Consider the following 20,994-nt stretch of genomic DNA (forward strand, 5'->3'; position numbering starts at 1 on the left):
AGTTAACTGAATTATTGATGATCTCAAATTCACCCGAACTCAGTTGTCCTAAAATTGTGAGATTGAGAAAATGTAGAAGAAACAAAAGAGAGAGAGAGAGAGAGTTTATGAGGAGAGAACCGTTGCATATCTGGAACAGGGAATGAAGAGGAGAAATTTTTTTATTTTTTATTTTTATTTATTTTTAATATTTCACTTGATGACATGGCAGCTAACTCATTAAATGGGTGACGTGGTTTAGTATCCACGTCAGAACTGTGAGAATCACAGTGTCCAGCATTATTCTAGTTTAGGAACGGGACACCTAAGTAGACCCCCACTCTTATTTTTTTAAATTACAATGTTTTTGGTCCAATAACCATCGGTTCTTTCCTTGAAAACATCACACTCAACATAAGAAGTCTCGTCTCATCTTCCTTTGTAGTATTAACATCTTGGTGTAACTCGATCGAATTGAAATTCGAATATTTCCTTTTTTTTATTATTCACTTCTGCTCTTCAGATTTTTTTCATGTAACAACTGATGAAGTTTACTCAATTATTGCAAGCAGAATTCATGTAACTTTGTGTGAACAACACTAAGAAGAAGAATTCGACTCCATCTGATCTCTCTCTCTCTCCTTCTACAAATACACATATATTAGAGGTACACCACACCTTTCTTCTCTTCCTTTGATAACTATCTTTTTTTTAATATATATTCTGTGTTAATTCTTCTGCAATATTTAGTGTTCTACAAAAATATATGGCCATGGAACTCTTATCTATCTTGGTTACACCCGTCACAGAATTAAGCAAGTCTTTGTTTGTTCTTCTTAAGCGTCAAATCTGTTATCTTATAAATTACGATAAGAACATTGAGAACCTTAGGAATGAAGCGAGTCGTCTTAGCACAAAGAGAAATGATGTAGAAAACTCGATAGATGAGGCACGAAGAAGATTGGATGAAATCGATGAAATTGTGCTTAGATGGTTGGAAGAGGCAGATACTATTGGGGTGAATGTGAGGAGTCTAGATGAACAAGTGAGTGAGAACAATAGATGTTTCAAGGGATTGTGTCCAGATTGGAAATCACGTCGCCGTCTAAGTAAACAAGCAGTGCAGTTGTTAGGTGTTGTCAATGAAATCCAAGCAAACGGAAATTTCAGTGCGGTTTCTCATGTTCCACCTCCTCCAAATGTCGAGCCAGTGCGGACCCTTTATGTGGAGAGATTTTCATCGAGGGATTTGGTTATGAACCAGGTCATGGAGGCATTACGCGATGAGCACATCAGATCCATTGGGCTGCATGGCATGGGGGGTGTTGGAAAGACAACACTCGCGAACAAACTAAACAATGAACTCGAAGGAAGCCAACTCTTCAATAAAGTTATAATTGTAACAGTGTCCAACTCCCCAGACTTCAAAAGAATTCAAGATGAAATTGGGGAGAGGTTGGGCTTGAAGCTCGAGCCTGATAGTGCCCCACAAGTAAGAGCAAATAAATTGTTCAAGAGGTTGCAGGACGAGGAGGCGGTCCTTATAATATTGGATGGTGTGTGGAGCATCTTACAAGTTGCTACTGATATTGGAATTCCTATTGGAAGTGAGTACAAGGGCTGCAAAGTCATTATCACGACACGAATACTGGATGTTTGTTGTGAAATGATGATACAAACTGTAATCAAAGTGGAACCCCTATCTGACTATGAATCTTGGGTTCTATTTAACAAAAAAGTAGGTAATGTCATTACAAGGCCTACTTTGTTACCACTTGCACGGAAGATTGCAAAGAAATGTAAGGGTTCGCCATTAGCAATTGCTACGGTAGGATCGTCTCTGAGAGATGTGGATGAAGAATTTGAATGGAAAAATGCGTTAAGGACATTAGAAAATTCTGACCCAATTGAATTAGAAGGCATAATTCCAGAAGTGATCAGGTCTTTGAGATACAGCTACGACCATTTGAAGGGGTCAGAAATCAAGCTATGCTTCTTGTTCTTTTGCCTTTTCCCAGAGGACTGTGATATTCCTTTACGTCAGATGAGAGATTATGGAATAGCAGAAGGGTTTTTGAAGGTAGACGGTAGTTTGGAGGATGCTTCAAACAAACTGCTTGTTTTCATTAGAAGATTGAAGGCATGCGGCTTGTTATTAGATGGTCAAGAATACCATGTGAAGATGCATAATGTGGTTCGCGATGTCGGCATATCAATTGCGTCCCAAGAGGATAATGGGTTTCTGGTAAAAACAGGAGTAGGATTGAAAAAATGGCCTGAGATGGAGAAACTCAACGGATATAAGCGGATTTCATTTATGAGGAATGTGGGTATTGATGAGCTCCCTAGTCCATTGGAATGCCCACTACTCCAAACCCTATTACTAAATAGAATTTCGAAGCTAACAACAATCCCAGATAAATTCTTTGAAAGGATGAAAGCACTTGTTGTCCTTGATCTAAGCAAAACTGGTCTTCACTCATTGCCAAAGTCTCTTGGATACCTCACAAACCTTCGGACTATGTACTTAGAGCGATGCCGTTTATTAACTGACATATCAGTACTTGGAGGATTGAAGAATCTTGAAATACTTAGTTTGTGTTGGTCATCTATTGAGAGGTTGCCAGGAGCAATAGGTAATCTCACCAAGCTAAGGCTCTTAGATTTGTCATATACGACGTGGCTTGCAAGTGTGGCACCATATATATTGTCAAGGCTGACTAAGTTAGAGGAATTGCTCATGTGGAACAGCTTTGTGGACTGGGATATGGAGGGATGTTCAAGTGGAGGTGGAGGTGGAGGTGAAATGAATGCTAGTTTTGCAGAGGTGGCATCGTTAACAAATCTGGTCAAACTACAAATCCATGTAAGAAATGAGATATATTCTTCTCCAGACATCTCCTATTCATGGGAAAATCTGAAGGAATTGGACGTGTGGGAAAGTACTGATCGCACAACCTCTAAGCCTTCCTTTAGACTCGAAATGAGTGAACACACTAATTCAGTCAAAATCATCAATGCCAATATGATTTCGCAGTGGGTTAATATACTCTGCAAGAGAGTCCACGAATTAACAGTAGAAAACTGCTACGGTTTCCGCAATATTGCGGACTTAGATGCAGTAGGGGGTTTCAGCCACTTAAAATGTTTGCATATTGCTGGATGTTATGAGATAGAGTATTTAATAAGCATTGGCGAGGAGTCTCCACAAGATTCATTTCGACGTTTGGAGGAATTAAAGATTTTATACATGCGCAACATGAAGAAAATTGTGCATTGTCTACTACCACCAACCAAACTCTCGGGACAATCGAAGGAGGAGAATGATGTGGTCGCTGTTGAGGGTACTTCGTCCTACTCTGGACACAAGCAATTAACTCAGCAAAGGAATTCTTTGAATCGGAAATCATTCCTCCCCACCCTTTTAAACTTGAAAGTTTTAAATATCTGTGGATGCAATGAATTGAGGAGCCTCTTCTCATTCCGTTTAGCACGCTGTCTCTGGCAACTACGAGAACTCTATGTATCCTGGTGTGAAAAAATAGAGGAAATAATTGCATTTGAAGACGACGAAGAAAAGGAAGCAGCGGATCATCATCAAGGTTTGCTACCTCAATTAAGGCATCTTGACTTGGACGGCTTATATAATTTAACGAGCATCTGCCAAGGAAGTATTCTTCTCCATTGTTCTTTAAATCACATCTCAGTGGTTAGCTGTCCAAAACTGAAGAGGCTTCCTTTCCGACCAGAAGAAGGTGCATCCTACCCAGTTGAGATCTCAGGAGATATTAGTTGGGATGGAGAATCGATATTGTAAGGAGAATATGAAGATTGGTCTCTAGTCATCATGCCTATAACTAGCCAATATTCAACTAAATAGGTATGATCCGTCCTTATTATGCATTCCCATTTTTTATTATATATGTATGAGCTGTGCTACATTGAGTTACTACAACATTGTGCCTACAGAGAATAATCAATTTTCCTCGAGTGTACAACACTCGTATCTCAAGGAAAAGTATCGATGGTTCTGTGCACATAACCACGTCAGCGCAGTGTTTAGCTATGGTAAAATTTTTATTTATTTAATGTTTCATCACTTTGCTTGATTTCAACTTCTAGATTTTTTGGTAGATCACTCAATTAAAAATCCTTTTGCAACAAAGAAGTTAGTCGCATCAATTTATGAGCAAAACAAATGTTTTTTTTTAATTGTATAACAATTTGAAAATTTTCTCAAAACACCGCCCTGAAGCTTTCGACATATTAACAATCATCCCTAGGTTCACTTACAAACAGTTTCAAAGCTCTTGGAGTCACCTAAGCTACACTATAGAAAGGTGTGTCTAGGCACAAGTTATGGGTGCATGCTATGGGCATGCTCAGACACATTGGCCGTGTTGTCCAGGCACAGGATCACGCAATCATGCATGTCTATATTTGTACATTCCAAACCTTAATAACTTTGCTCCTCGTTTTTGGGACTTCTTCCACCACTCCCCATTTTGGACTTCCTAAATACTATCTTAAACCTCCTAAAACATCTCTAGGATCCTTTTCTACAGTTGCCCCCACTCAATTGTTTTTGGCTTAGTTAGAAGCCCCTAAAATTTGAAGACTATGTTTTATAAAACTGTATTTTCAAGCTGATAAAGTGACTATTTTTTCACTGCGCTGCCCCCCACACCCCTTACCTCTTCCACTTTTTACCCCCTTCCCCCATATCTTGGTGAATATTTGAGGTACCCACTTGTGTTTTCAATCGGTTGCCATGCCAACTTTAACATTTTTGCTCCCTCCCCCTATGTTTTGGTAAATATTTGTGGTATCCCACTTGTGTTTTCAAATTGCTGACACACCTACTTTGACCATTTTTTCCCCTCACTCTCAATTGTTTTGGGTGATTTAGATACCCCTCGATCCAATTGATGAATATTTGATTTTTTTTTTTTTTCAAAACAGGCGACAGTGCCCCTTGACTTGGATCTTCTCTCATTGAGGGAAATGGCCTAAATGCCCATTTCTTTAACCTCGAACCAAAAATCCTTGAATTTTCTCCACAAAACCAATCATATTCAAGTTCTTCAACCTTACTATAACCTATAGTTTACCGCCCGCCCCTGATCTCAGTATAGATGTAATTTTGATACATCAATTGTGTTTTAATTTGCCGAAGATGTAGATATTAATCATATATACATGGACAAGACAGATGGTCAAAAGGACCAAAGAAGATGATGGAGAATTCTTGTCCATGCAGAGAACATTTTAATTCGCTCTTTTTTTTTTTTTAACTTCTCACCTAAAGATTGGTATAATCTCTTATAGCAAAAAAGCCTAATGCAGTAATGGATACTTCACTTATGGATGCATGGATTTTTGTCTGCAGGCCAGTTTAGCAAATATGCAGCAGGGTGTTCATTCGATGGGAGATAGTTGGCTTTAAAGACTTCTTCTTTTCCTTTTTTCCTTTTCTCAGATTTCAGGGTCAGTTGGAGGAAAGTTGATATTAAGAACTATTTTTCAGATTTAACTTGTAATTAATTGCTATTGCAAGAGTTGTTTGGGATTTTCAAACTAATCTGTCTCTATTGGCATCTTTAAGCATCACTATGCACTTGGTGGATGTAGATGTTAACTTGCAACAAAATACAATGAAGTGCATAAAATCCTTATAATCTTAAGTTGTGCTCATTTGAAATTATGGTTTACTTAAATAATCTTATGGATTGTTCAAATTTCTCTAGGAAATCTTTATGCAATTCTATGAAATGGCATGGAGTAGCGATCACCTTATCCGCCATGGCATTTGGAGAAACGCATGAATGACAGTAATGAAACTCTGTTCTCTCAGTACTGATGTTATAATCCATTGTGTATCATCATCACATTGTAGCATAATTACAGGTTTATGACCATTTGACATGTTTTACAATAATAGTTTGGAAGAACGATTCAAAAAGCTTTCAATATACATTAATTGTAACTAGAATATCATCATATTAAATTTATCTAGCAATAAATTTAGCCACTCAAATTATTTATGAAACAGGTGAGGTAACCTCGTTCATAAATACTTTGAAAATGTAATTGTTCTTATAATTTCAAAAAATCTGAGCTCCTTTTTCATAAATTACAGCTTCACTTCACATGGTAATTCATTATTTCTCTTCACTATGAGTAAGATAGTCAAGACCCAACACGCCGTTTAGATATTCTTAAAATTTATATTTATTTAATTTACGACAATCCTCCATTTCAACTTCTAAATTATTTTTTGAATTGCTTTGTTATAAAAATTTTAAGGTATGATTTTACTCAATTTTTAATTTCTACTACCTTTCTTTTTCTTTCTTAGTTCTGTCCTCAACCCTTGTGATCATAAATACTCACTTTGTAGTTGCTGCCATCTTTTGTTTGTGTTGCAAAACACCTTCATCAATGCACGAATTTGGCACCAGTTTTGCAATTTTCAAATAAAAAATCATGAATAAAATGCAACAGGGCCTTATCCTAAAGATTTATGATCGGCTGAACAAATCTTGATACTTCAGTTAATTCTATCTGAAGCTATGTGTTTTGTTAATTCTAGTAATTTCCTACCCACATTCACTACCACCTCAATCCAATTTTTTTTATTTAACTCTTAGAGCCTTCAACTTGAATGTTCATTCTTACTAGGATTACTAATTGTCATCTTCATACATATGACCAGACTTTCAAGGTCATATCACCCCTTTTGTCTCCAATACTTAAAAAATAGTTTGGTGTACAAATTAACATCTAATGTGTTGGGATGCCTCGGTCTGAGGTATCAATAGCTATCAACTAGTATGTATTTCTGTTGTATTCTTCATTTCTCCACCACATGACATCTTTGGGATGTGGTTTATCAAACTTTGCTCCTCCAATATTAGTCGACCAAACATTTTGAGGTCGTTCATCAACTATGTCAAAATAGTACTAAAATTGAATACTTGATGCTACTCATTACCACTGATCCTGATGAATGAATTATCTCACATTGTGAAGTTCTTGTTTGAAAGCATATTGTTACATATCAACAAAAAAGAAAAAATTGAAAATTATTGCAGTAGGTTATCCTACAATTGGGGGTGTTTGCAGCATACCATATCTAATTCAGTTGTGTATTACAAAATTTTGTCACAGCAGAGATTAGCTTCCTATCTCTTCTCTTGGAAAACATGTCTGCCATTTTTTTTTAAACTTCAATGGTTTGTGTCTGCTGGTTAGTTAGTTGATGCATCAAGTTTTTCGTTCCATGGCGGATAGTGGGAATTAAAGACCTCTTTTTTTCCTTTTCTTTTTTCAGATTTCATGTCAGTTAAAGACCTTTTTTTTTTATTCAAAGATGTAACTTGTAATTAAAGGGTAGTGCAAGAATTGGAAGGGGTTCTCGAAATGACTGAATAAAAACTATTGAAATCAGCGACATTTTGTAAATTCATCAAAAGTTGATCACGTTTTGGTAAATATCTCATATATGTATCCTCAGTCAATTGAAAGAGCAAAATGCAATATTGGATGATATGAACATAATCTAAAAAGCAAAGAAGACAAAAAGAGAGAGAGCATAGATTGAGGTAATGGGAGAAAATATGAACACATTTGAAGTAATAGAAGACACAACTTTAAAATTTTGAGATAAAGCTTTGACGATGATGATCCAAACATCGTTTGGATCTAATGATAATTGTTGTAAGATTTTCATGGTAACTTATATGAGAATGGGAAAAACTAGTAAACATTAATGGGTTTATGGGTCCAGGTCCATGAGTGGCTGGTTATGTCCCATCGCTCAAGCCCCATGTTTTTTTAGGGCTCATGTGAGAAGCCATATCTCTTATTCTCTTTGGTTATTCTGTTTTTTCCTGTGAGAGAGGTTTTAGAGAAGTCAAGAGAGAAAGAGAGAGCAGCCAAGAGAGTCTGAAAAATGGCTGGAATTTTTAGAATTTGTTCTTCTATTGTCTACCACAGCATATGAATCTGATTGCAGCTAGAGTTTTCAATGTATTCAGGGTTTTATCCAACAAGGTTGTTTGGAGGATTCTTGGTGGTGAGAAGTTAGGATTTGTAAAGCTTCAAATAGGTAAAGCCTAGTATTTTTCCAATATTGTCTCAAGTCAAGTTTTGGGTATAAACTTGAGAAGAACCTTGTATTATTCACATAGATATAGTGGAATGTGCTCAGTATTGCCCTGTGGTTTTTTCTCTCTTCCTAGGAGGGGTTTTCCACATAAATCTTTGGGTGCTTTGGTGGGTGTGCCTCATAGGTTATATTGTTACTTGCTTGTTGTTGGTTGATTGGATAATCATTGCTAGAACACTTCTTTGTACCGGGTGCTTCAAATACATTAGAGAGCAATAAAAGTGAACACTAGTAGAATGATTAGCCCAAATGGTAGTAATTGGCAACTTTGTGTCGTAGCGTGACCCCTTCAAGTGGTATCAAAGCCCTTGGTTATTTGGGTTGTGGTTGTCTTGTGTGAATCCTGAAAATGAACACTAGTAGAATGATTAGCCTAAATGGTAGTAATTGGCAACTTTGGAAAGGCAAGATGCTAGATATTCTTTATTGCAAAGATATGTATACTCCGATAGAAGATGAACAAGCTAAATGATCGAAAATGAAAGATGAAGATTGGACAAAGTTGAATCGCCAAGTTGTTGGCTTTATTCGACTATGGGTTGATGATAATGCCTACAACCATATAGCCAATGAAATTAATGCTTATGAGCTATGGAAGAAATTAGCAACAATGTATGAGTGGCAAACTGCAGGGACAAGGCATTCTTGATTAGGCAACTTGTGAACATGAAGTTTAAGGAGGGTGCTCCGGTTGCCGACTACTTGAATAAATTTCAAAGTGTAGTTAATTAGTTAACTACAATGAAGATGGTTCTTGAAGATGAGTTGCAGGCTTTGTTGCTTTTGAGTTCAGTGTCGGATAGTTGGGAAACCTTAGTAGTTACGGTAAGCAATTCTACTCCAGATGGTGTGTTGACCAAAGCTCAAGTTACTAGTAGTCTCTTCAATGAAGAAACTAAGAAGAGAGCATCTGGTAGGGCTGTCAACGGATAGGTATCCGATCGGATAGTACTAAATCCGAATTCGAATCCGAATCCAATCGGATATCACTAATCAATATTCGAATTCATATCCGAATAAATTATCGGATATCCGATATTATCCGATTCGAATCCGATTGCAAATCGAATTCGAAAACTATCCGAAATTTATCCGATTTGAATCCGATTCCAAATCGAATTCGAAAACTATCCGAAACTTATTTAGTATTCGAATTTTATTTAGAGAAATTCTATTGCCACACCAACTTCTTCTAACAGCAAATGCTTTCTTGGGCCGATTTCCTTCTTGCGTGCATTATATCGTACAACACAAACTCTGTCATCATAGAATTAACAAATGAGTCATCATTTCTCATTCCTGAAACAAAAAAAACAAGAAACTTGCATCTGGCCTACCATAGAAGACTCTTTCTGCCTTTCTTTTATAACTCATCCATCACTATTACTTGTCCTTTGACCGTTCATAACATGAAAGGTATAAATCCAATTGAAAGGCTTGTCTGCTCTCCATGACTTGGCCGAATGAACGTCTTCTGAATCCTTCAATGAGAACTCAAAAAATGGCGACCCATGTTTAAGTTCCAACTTAAGAAGGCCATGTAGGTGAGCAGGTGAAGAAGGCACAACTGAATTGTGGTGGTCTTTCTTGACAAACCCAGCTCTCGATTCTGTCGTTAAGAACTCAGTCGGTAACAATTCCAACTCGGTGGGCAGATGTATGATGCTGCAAGAAATGAAACTACATGAATCATGATTCTGTACAAGCAACAATCTAGCAATTGTACTCAATGAAAATTATACTCAAGAAATTAGTGAAATGTAAAGTGCTTAGGTTTTTTTTTATACTCGATTGTAAATTTCATTTTTCGGGAACATTTGGTTCTATAGCCAAGTTGAGAACTATTTAATGTGTTCTATTAGAGAAAAGTTCAGATAATTTGGCATGAGGGTATTAAGATGTAGAGAGGTGTATACATAAGAAGATGCACAAGGAAAGAAGCTCCTACACTATATAGAAATGTTACATGGTGCAAAGTGAACGATCACCCAACACTTCATGCCATTTTATGGTGACTTTGGACTAAACTCATGCATACTTATAGCTAGATACAAAATGCTTACATGTATATTATTCTACTCGACGTAAAAGATATAACCCAATCATATTCCTTTCTATGATATTCAAGTCCTGTATATAAGTTCCTAATTAGGCACCACGAGGATTCATGATCAACGAAATAATAAGATTCTAACTGATAACACAATTTATCCAATCCACTGAAGAATTAAGGATTAATAAGATTTCATTTTCAAACAAGAGGTGTCCACATTTTATCCTTATATAAATGTCAAATTTCACTAAGATTCAGGCACATACAAAGGTCACAGATACACATGTGATGCTGATGCATATAGTTACAATGTGAAAAATATTAGAAAACAAAACAACAAATCAGAAAAAAAAAAAAGGACTAATAATGGAAGATCTGAAAGTTTAAATCACTATTGGTATGTACAATTAGACCACCAAAAGACCTGATTCAGCTGAGGGATATATTGGAAGCACATTGCTAACTTGAAAACCTGAAGCTCGCGAACCCTGAAAAATGAACACATTTGCTTGTTTAGTTAAGGCTTAATGAGTTCAAAAATCCAAAATCTTCTAAGCTTGAAGTGAACACCCATTAATTTGTCCTTAAATTATAGTAAGAAAATTCAAAAAAGGCATCTTCGCTATCTATGACTAACTTCCATTCATCAAACCTCCTAAAATTGTTATTTCTTGACCTAGAACTTCCTGAAATCCAATGCACCATACGGCAGCACCATCCTTTAAGCAAAGAAAATTCCCAATTTCAGTCAAGGCTTCTCTCTACGTAAATATAATCTACTTTTAGAAATATGGGAGAGTTAAAATTTTAAAAAGGGAGCAAGTTGAGCAACTCACAGCATAACCCTGTTGTAGAAGGTAGTCGTCCTCAGCAACTCACAACTCAACTCACAGCAAGTTGAGCAAGTCCAATATACCATGTTAGTTTAAATTCCTAGGTAGTTGTATTTTCCTTCTTTTGTTTTGATTTTAGACTCGGCTGATTTTCTCATCCACTAGGATTTTGTTTGTAATCCTTCTTTAGTTGTTTTTAATTAATTTTTGTATCTAGAAAAAAAAAATCATGAATTATTCAAAAAGCAACTAATATTTGGTATTTACTTCAATCTTCATACAATTGCTATCAACCAAATTAAACATTTGAGGTTCGAATGAATGTTGAATGAAATCCTATATATCCATAGAAGTGATTCGTCATATTTTGATTCCTATATATCCATACAAGTGGGTAAAATGTGCGATACAAGATGGGCCCTGTTTGGTTCACAGCATATAGTTTCTTGTTAAGGATTGCATGTAAAAAAGAACAACTAAACTAAAAATCAGAATTCTAACTTGAACAAAATTCAATTTCCAAGTACATTCGAAGCGTACCTACCACAAGAATTTCAACAGTGAATTCAGTGTAACAGAAAACTGAGAGCATGGCAGAGATACCAAAGACAACAAAGGAGAGAACAGTGGCGGGGCCAGCCACAAGATTGTAGTATCTGCAAGACGTAAAAGAAGAATAACTTAAATTTTAAATTAAGTAGTATTACAAGGAAAATTACACTAATTAGTAGATCTGTATATAGAAATGAATTCAAAGAATTGGATCAAAAGACATCCAACTCATAAATACCAACTGGCTACTCTCCCAAGTAGAAAATCACATAGATGTATACATCAAGTTTTCACCTCAAAAATCAACTATAGATCTCAACTTTCAGCAATTTTCAGCTAGAGGCATACATATGAAACTCATATAGAAAAGTAAACAATAATTAGTCAACCGCCATCAAAACTATGTTGTTTAAATGTTACAACCATATTGAAACATCCTTAAATCAAAAAACATATAATGTTCAAACTTTAAAAATACTAAAACTAAAAGTTAATATGGATCCATATCACCGTAAACTCAATCAACCAAATTGATAGCATCTGCAAAAAAAAAAAAATTGTAAGAAGGATATGCACAATAAAATATAACAACTGTATTATTTACCTTTAAGGGATAGTAACTAATCTTTTACGTAAATCAAGGCATCCACAACTTCAGGACTCAACGAAAAACGAGATTCAGTGATTATTCTACCACCACTATTGAATGCTGATTCTGATGTTACAGTAGATACTGAAACCACCAAGATGTCACGAGTCATCCTTGCAAGTGTAGGAAACTTTGGATCAATACTTTTTTACCAAAGTAATATATCAAAACTCTTTTCATCTTCGCCCAGTGGAAATAAACCTTCATCTAAATATTTATCCAACTCTTTCTTTTGAACTTGCTTTAAATTTTGATGACGTTTTTGGATAAATTTCTTGAATTCTTCTTGCATCCTTGACTTTCCAGTATTAGAACTTCCATCACCAACTGCATCCAAACTACAACCAATCGAACCACTAGCTAAATCAATACAAGAATCATCTGAAATGACATACTTGGAGTATAATTCATTCATTAATTTCTTCACTTTATTGATATGCATGTCAGCATCTTCCCCATAAATTCTAGAAAATACAAACTCAATGAACTCCATTTTACAACATGGATCAAAAATCACACCAATGCTCATCAACAAGTTGTTGGTACTCCAATATTTGTCAAATTTTTCAATCATTTTGAAGGCCATTTGATGCACATAATCATGCTCAGAGACAAGCCACTGAATGATGTTATCATAAACATCACATACATCTTTGAAATATAAGTTAGCCGTTGGATATTTGACTCCTGAGAAGTGAAGAGTAGTATCATAAAATACTCTCAAACAATCACAAATAACTCTCCCTACTTCCCATTCTTCTGAAAATGGTTAACATTTGTAATCAGGAGCCAACTTTACTAATCGTTCAAATGATGAACGTAGGGTTAAAACATTATCAAGCGTCAAATAGGTAAAATTCCATCTGTTTGGCACATCCTTGGACACTCCTTTTCCAGTCAACCTAGTATGGGCCAATGCACTTGCAAATTTTTGACCTCTAAATGCAGAAGATTTCACGAACTTTACACTTTCTCGAATCTTATTCAAAATTTCATCGATCTCTTTTAGCCCATCTTGAACAATTAAATTTAGAATGTGAACACTGCATTTTATATGAAATAAGTCACCATTAAGTGCTAACATCCCTTTGGAGCATAATCAATCTTTCAGATTTCTTGCCATTACATCATTATTAGATGCATTATCGACTATGATTGAAAATATCTTTTTATCAAGATTCCAATCTAATACTTTAGATTTGATAAATCCACTCAAAGCTTCCCCAGAATGTGAAACTTGAATTAATTCAAAAGATATGATTTTCTTATTCAATCTCCAATCAGTGTCTATGTAATGGCAAGTCAGGCAAGAATAATTGAGTTCTTGATGATTAGATGTCCATAGATCTATTATCAGATTATATCGAGAAGGTAGTTGATCAAGTAAGTCTTGTAACCCAATTTTTCTCTCGTTATAAACTTTCAGTAAATCAGCCCGTCTTGTATTTCTAGAATAGAACTTAACTATGGGATTAACGCCATTGACGAATAACTGAAAATACTCGTGCTCACCAACACTGAAGGAATCATCATGCTTCGTAATCATCTTCGCAAAATTCATTCTACTTTTTTCAGGATTATACTTCCAATTTGTCAATTTTGTGGGTTCTTTACTAGATTTTGTAACAGACAACAATTGTTGTTTGACATCTTTATTTGATCTTCTCATACATGTCTTTGTATGATTCATCAAATATGTAGTTCCTTTTGAACTAGAACAGTCAAATGCCCTCTTGCAATATACACAAATTACTTGAATGCTCCCATCCCCCAATTTCTTTTCATCAAATTCTAACCATATTTTTTACCTCCTTTTTCGACTTTTAGTTTCTAAGGATGTTTCATCTATAGTATCGGTTAATGGAACCATGTCATTTGTATGTTCATCATCATTACAATCATCACCAATCACAGAAGAAGGGGCAGATGCAACACTAGGAGTTGTATTAGCTAATGGATCAGATTGAGACATTTTCTTTATAACCTACAAAATACCAATAACATGTATATCCTACTTAACTATTTGGATTACTAATTGAATTATCAAACAAAAGATAATAATATTCAACAAAATGGACAAAAACTCAAAAATAAAATACCCCCACCCAATCATCTTCACAAAAAACTCAATTTTACTTATTAGGTGGCTTGTGGCTATCATCTCTAAATTATAAATTACTGTAATGGAACTTAACTGCTAGATTAATCCCAACTTTTTTGAACTCTTAAAGACTAAGAAAAATAAATAATTGGTGTTCTAATTTTTAAACATAAGCTTATTCCTACTAAATTATATATAAATTTTGCTCAAATGCCTCCCAGACCGAGATGACTCTCCAGAGTTGGTCTCGTCTGAGATTTAAAACCACACATCAAACAGACAAGACAATTAGGAATTTAAAAAACCCTTGTTCTCAATTGGGTGTGCTTGCATTGCCATGGAGCATTTCTCAATTGGGTTGGATTATGGGGCCACTTGTTCCCATTTGCTTTGCTTTTGTTACCTATTACAATGTTGTTCTCCTCTGACCCTATGATTGCTACCGTTCTCCAGACCCAATTAATGGAAGAAGAAACTATTTTAACTATATATACATGGATGCTGTGAGGGCATTTCTAGGTACAAAAATTACTTTTTCTTTTATTTTATCTGCCACACTAATTTTTATTTATTATACACCAATTCATGAATTCTATCGAACATTCAAACATCATATTAGGACACACACACACACACACACACACACACAAAAGATTCTAAACTAGAAATCAGATGGTCAAAGAAAAAATGGTACTATGACAATCTTCAATTTATTCTTCTCTTACTCATAAGTCATAACCAGTCCTCTTAGAGCTCTTAAACTTTGTCAAAAATGAATAAAAGAACAAACGAGAGACATTTTCAAAGATATTTTTAAGAACATTTCTAAGAACAAACTCAAAAAATCTATAACAAATTCAGGAATTAAAAAAAATGCAATTAAGTAGTAGAAATGCAGAATCCACAGATGAAGTTTATTTAAGAAGTAAAACACTAACCAGAATCCATAGACTATAATCGTTAAGAGCTTCTGAGAGAAAGAGACTCCGACGTCGATTCGGCCTGTCAATGGACGTCGATGCCGAAGGTGAGCCGCTGAGAAAGATTCTGACGGTAACTATTGTTATCGGTTGAAGACAATGAGGGCTGTCTGGTTGAAAACGATGAGGGTTGAAGGGGTTGAAGACAATGAGGGCTGTCAGATTGAAGATGATGATGGTCGAAGACGATGACGATGAGGGTCGAAGACGATGAGGGCTGTCGGCTACTGGAGGGCTGAGTTCTGTTTGACAGAACTTCTATAGTTCCACTTCTAACCTAAAATAAAAATTAAAATAAAATTTATTTATTAGTATTTTCGAATTGGATATTATTGAATTCGAATTCACCTATATCCGAAACGCTATCGGATATTGAAAACTATTCGAATCCGAATTCGATATTCGAAAATTTCGGATAATATCCGATTTTTCAAATTTGAATTCGGATTTTGGCTATCCATTAACAGGCCTAGCATCTGGGAATAGTAATGTGAAAATTTTGAACTTCGTACCGTGTCTAGTTCTTGAGGGGGTGAATAGGATAATTAATTTTTTTTTCAATTTATCTAATTTTAACTTAGATTGATAATTTGACTATGCGTTCTAAGTCATTCACCTAACCTCGATTTTGCACTTATGTCTCTAAGATGCATTTAATGAAAATACACTTAAAATTTAATCATGTCATTCAATGGCACATTCATATATGATTTACCTATTCGGCATTCATGGCATGACATTCAAAACATTCAAGTATAAATTGTAAAATTATAAAAGCATGCATGAGACATAAGACATTTAATGGATCGACAATGTCCTTACATCCATTCTCACGACAAATCTCTAGTTTGCAATGCAATAGTTGTTCACGTAAAATCTAAATATTTATAGCATGTCATACATAACATAATATTCATTCATAACATGCATTCATCTAAGTGTAAATTAATAGATGCATTTCCACAAACATGAGACTAGCATTTTATAGTGGTTCGACAACATGCCTACATCCACTCTCAAGGTTCCTACCTAGATACTTGTGGTTCACTATCAAAGAGGTTTATGATTCACCTCGAACCTTTTACATGAATTTTAATACTTAGGCTAAATTTTAAAATCTTAAGATTGAGATAACGCATCATCTCAAAATTGTAAGTTTTGTTCCTCGAAAACTTCTATTCTCATCAAGAATCTTTTCTAACAAGAGCTTGATTTTTTAAGACTAAACAAAGTAACCTCATACATAAATTTGAAAATGAAAATCCAAAATAACAAGGACTCACTCAATGCTTAATGTTGTCAATAGCGATCTTGAGTTCTTCGAGTCCTTGAGCTTACAAGTGTGTCTCGACGGTTGAAACTTTCAATTAAACTTTCATGTTCGTCGACTCCTTGTAATCACTCCTTCCATTTTCTCCCTTTACTCTTTGCTCCATGAATGTACCAATGTGTGTGCAAAGAAAAGATTTAATGGTGGAAGTGGAATCAAGCGAGAGGTCTACATAGGTTGAGGGTAAGCTCACCTAATGCTAAGCTCTCATGGAGGTTGCTTGGGTTGAGGGTGAAAAAATAAAAAAACCTAAGCTACAAAGGCTGGGGAGTCGCTGCCATTTGGAATTGGCACATCCACTACGACCTCACCATTCCTTGGAGTAGCCGGGTCGATAGAAAGATCACCTTCAGCATTAGTTGCACCTAAAACCACCATAAAAGGGGTCTCTTGGACGATAACTTGAACGGGAACAAGAAAGGCCTTGTTAGCAAATGTTTTCTCGACTTTGGCAACTCGAGCCTTGATTTTATTCAAAGTCTTCTCCCATCAAGCGTCCAAGGCATTGACCTCCTTTTGGACAATAGCAATGTGATCGACTAAAGTTTTTTTTTACCCCCCTTCTTCTCAACAATAATCCCCACTAGCCTAAACTGGGTTGAATCCCTTTCTTACTTCAGAATATAGGCCTCCTTGACAGCCTCTTCGACCCGAAGCTATTGATTCAACATCTCAAACTTCGAAGTCTCGATATCGATCTTGGACTGCTTCAACTGAGTCTAAAGGATATCTCTTTCCTTCAGCAACTTCAGACCGACTGCCTCAGTTTTTTCCTTCGTCATGAAGCATTGTCTCCAGATTGACCGAGCCTGGTGAATCCATGTTGAAGCTACAATAAGAGAATAATAAATAATTAGTAATTGCTTAGAGAAATGAAAACAGATAAATAATGAAAATTGGAAAAGAGCTTACCACCACCAAAGATCGAAAAACGTCATTAGTAAATCCCGTAAGGTTGTCAGAGCAGTTATACCCTGTGATGGCCAGATTTCTTGGGAGGCAGGCAACCTTCATCATCGCCCTCGTGATCCAAGAATTGTTGAAGGCAGAGTGATGGTCGGTGACTTTTAAGGTCACTGACCCTTGGGATCACAATCTAAGGGGTCTCAAAACCCCTTGAGCCCAACCCTTCACCAGAAGGGGAGCAGACGAAGAGGAAGCATAGGCCAGGGTCCCTTCCTTTTCCGTAGGAGGAGTAGCCTCTGTAGGGAGGGATGAGAATGAACCACCCTTCTTGAGCCACTTAAAGGGTCGTGACGACATCTCCTAGGTAACACCATCGGTGGTAGCAGTGGAAGAAGGGGTCGAACACGTCTTCTGAACATCCGACTCAATGTTGGAGTCATTAGTAGGAGCGCAGAATTTAATGAAGCCCATGTCGTCGAGGTCTTCTTCTTCCTTGCGAATTCATTGGAAAGGACTTAGAGATCTTCTTCTTACCGCCTCGTCAACCTCAATAGACAAAAAGTCAGTGGCCCTATTGTAAAAGGTGTGGTCAGCAAAAAGATTGGCGATAATAACTGAGTCCTAAACTCTTTTGTCGTTGCTCAGATCTAAAAGAAGTAATAGGAAAATAAATTAACAAAAAGATGCAAAATAATAAAAATAAAAAATAAACAGAGGTCGGGAAACTCACTAGATCGGTTGAAGGTGCTGAAGGAGAGAAAAGAACATTCATTCCCGATTGCACACTCTCATTCCCTAACTCTTTTGATCGAAAAAAAGAACCAATCCTTATCCGAGTTAGGTAGAACAAACATGGGGGTTTTCCCTTTCTTCTTTGTTAGGTAAAAGAAGCACTTCCTCCTAGGGCACCTCTTGAGGGTGAAGTGAGACAAAATATTTAACAAGCCGAGCTTTTCACCCTCATTTAGCCGAGCATTGATTTGCTCGACAGTGTGCATAAGTCGGTAGAAGTTGCCATTCATCTGACCTAGGGCCCTCCGATAATAATTAAGACCTCCCAAAGTAGTCGACTAAGCAAAACTCGGAGGTTAGCTTTAAATTGTCCCTAGAGTACCACGGTGGTATCTTGAGGAAAATATTGCGAAAAAGAGGACTCCTCAGTATAGGAAGTCCCAACTTCGTCAAGGATACCATAGGCATCCCTAATCACATCCATGGGAAGGCTAAAAAGGGAATAAGACTTCCCCTTAGTCATGGAGGAAGGAAAAGAAAAAATAGAAGAAAAGAGAAAGAGAAACCTCCAAATAAAATGTAATGCCCTTACCTAACATAGAATAACGATCGAGAAGGGACAGGAGTGTCATTCAACCTCTTTTCTAGCTTGGATGTAAACAAAGACGATAACCAATAAAGAAGCAAAAGAAAATAAGGAAGATAATGAAATGGATCGTGAAAGAAAAAAGGAATGGAAGGAGTTTAAGGGTATTTATAAACCCAAGGAGATCAAGATTCGTGATTCAAAATGAACGAATGGGATGGCGTAAGAGAACGAGCCAATAATGAGTAGCCTCCGCACTGAATGAATGCAACGGTTGAGGCGACCAGTACAAATACGCGTGCCAAAAAGTCAATCAAGTGAGGCCACATGGAAAAAATAATAAATGCACCAATGTCGGGTTTCGCATTCGGCGCAATCGCCAAATCACCACAGTAAATGCCTGTTATGGCATCGTTCGAAGTCTCGAGGACGAATCGGCAAGACAATTAAAGCCCACTAATAAAAAGAAGGCTGTCGCATGTAATAAATGATTATAACAGATCTCGAGGATTCGGATTAAATTCGAACTCCCAAAAGGGGTATTGTGGATAATCATTATAGTAATAACTCGAGATTATGATACGTGGCATGAATACAAATCAAATCCCAAGAATATGAAAAGATGTGTGTGGACATGGGATTTTCATCATTTTTTGAAACATCCCTCCACTTTGGGGTGTTTTGGAGTCGCCACCATTCACTTTCAGAAATGGGTGTGAATGGTCACCCGAATTTTTATTTTTTGAAAAATATATCATTTTGACATTTGATGACTCTCGTATGGATAGAGCACGTTTGGTCCAACCTTTGATTCAAGGTAATGGGGTCCATTTATAGAGTAGGGAAGGTGTTAGGCACCCTACTCCATCCACCCTAGGTGGTAACCTCGGATTCAGTCTTTTTTAAATAAAAAGAAAAAGAAAATCGAAAAGATTATATGTGTGCCCTTAAGTGTGAGGGGCTTTCGATATTGGTTCAAACCATTGAGGACACCCTTATTAAAAAGGGGCCCTTTGGTGATTTAAATCATTTTGATGTGTGCAAATGTGAAGAGAAAGGGGTGACTAGAAGAGGGGAGTTGAGGGATATTCTTTTGTCCAATCCACCTTGATCTATTATTGATCTTCTTTGATCTTCAAAGATGTGCTTCTTTTTCTTTTCTTGGTTTGCTTGAGAGAAAGTTAAGAGTAGTAAGGTGAGTTGAGGATTGAGAGTAGTGAGAAGAGAGTTATCTTTTTTTAAAGGATTTTTTATCAAATTTTCATTAGGGATTGAGAGTTAAAAATGAGGGGATTTTTATAGAATTTGAGAGTTATTTTGAGGGGTAGAATTGGGTGAAATGATGAGAAGTGGTAGAATGGTGTGGGGTTTAAGAGATGGGTATGTGTAAATTGACGAGGTTTGAAGGGTATTTATATAAGAAAGTTAAATATGTGAGTTTTGACCCAAATGGTTTGGATCCTACCCAACCCATTTGGGTGGAGTGTTTGGTGAGGTGAGATGATGGGTATTTAAGATGGTGGTTGTCATTAAGTGGTGTTTAGTTTAAGAGAATGGAGGATTTAAGGGGGTGGTTGATGATATTTTGGGAGGGTAAGGGAGATAATGTCATGTGTCAAAGTGGGTGGAAATAAAGGGTTGAGATGAGTTGATGGGAAAGGATGAGTGTTTGATTTGAGAGGATGGGTGTAGGTTTAGATTGTAGATGTAGGTTTTGTAGGGAATGATGAGGGTAGATTAGGGGAAGGTGATGGTTGGTTAGTAGGGAGCGATGGTAGTAGGTTAGGGGGAGGTGAAGGTTGTAAGTGTTTGATTTGAGAGAATTAATAGAATAGGTTAGGGGGAGGTGAAGGTTGTAAGTGTTTGATTTGAGAGAATTAATAGAATAGGTTAAGGGAGAGGGTAGGTTGGAGGTGTAGGTAGATGATATTTAGAGGTAATGGGATAGGTAATTGTTTAGAAAAGGTGATAGGAGTTGGTGGTTTGATGAGGGAGGTGAGATTGGGTGATGACATGTGTCATATTGGGTGATTGGTTGTGATGTTGGGGTTTGGTAATGTGTTGGGTGGGCTTGGGTTTGATTAGAATAAAAATGGGTTGAGAGATATAAAGGAGTAGGTAAG

The 20,994-nt window shown here is 36.5% G+C and overlaps 1 protein-coding gene across 1 annotated transcript; it reads left to right on the top strand.

The window, feature by feature from the left end:
• Positions 1-361: 361 nt before the first annotated feature.
• Positions 362-5,664, top strand: LOC147401750 (putative disease resistance protein At4g27220). Its single transcript, XM_086443147.1, has 2 exons — positions 362-3,859; positions 5,369-5,664. Exon 1 carries the CDS (start codon positions 746-748, stop codon positions 3,794-3,796), a length of 3,051 nt encoding a protein of 1,016 aa, XP_086299273.1. The 5' UTR covers positions 362-745; the 3' UTR covers positions 3,797-3,859; positions 5,369-5,664.
• Positions 5,665-20,994: the final 15,330 nt, after the last annotated feature.

Source organism: Akebia trifoliata, chromosome 5 (assembly GCF_017979445.1).
Source record: "Akebia trifoliata isolate Shusen 1 chromosome 5, ASM1797944v1, whole genome shotgun sequence".
NCBI lineage: Eukaryota > Viridiplantae > Streptophyta > Magnoliopsida > Ranunculales > Lardizabalaceae > Akebia > Akebia trifoliata.

What these genes read in the sequence shown, in the direction of transcription:
- LOC147401750 (XM_086443147.1), top strand. Translation starts at nt 746, where the DNA reads ATGGCCATGGAACTCTTATCTATCTTGGTTACACCCGTCACAGAATTA.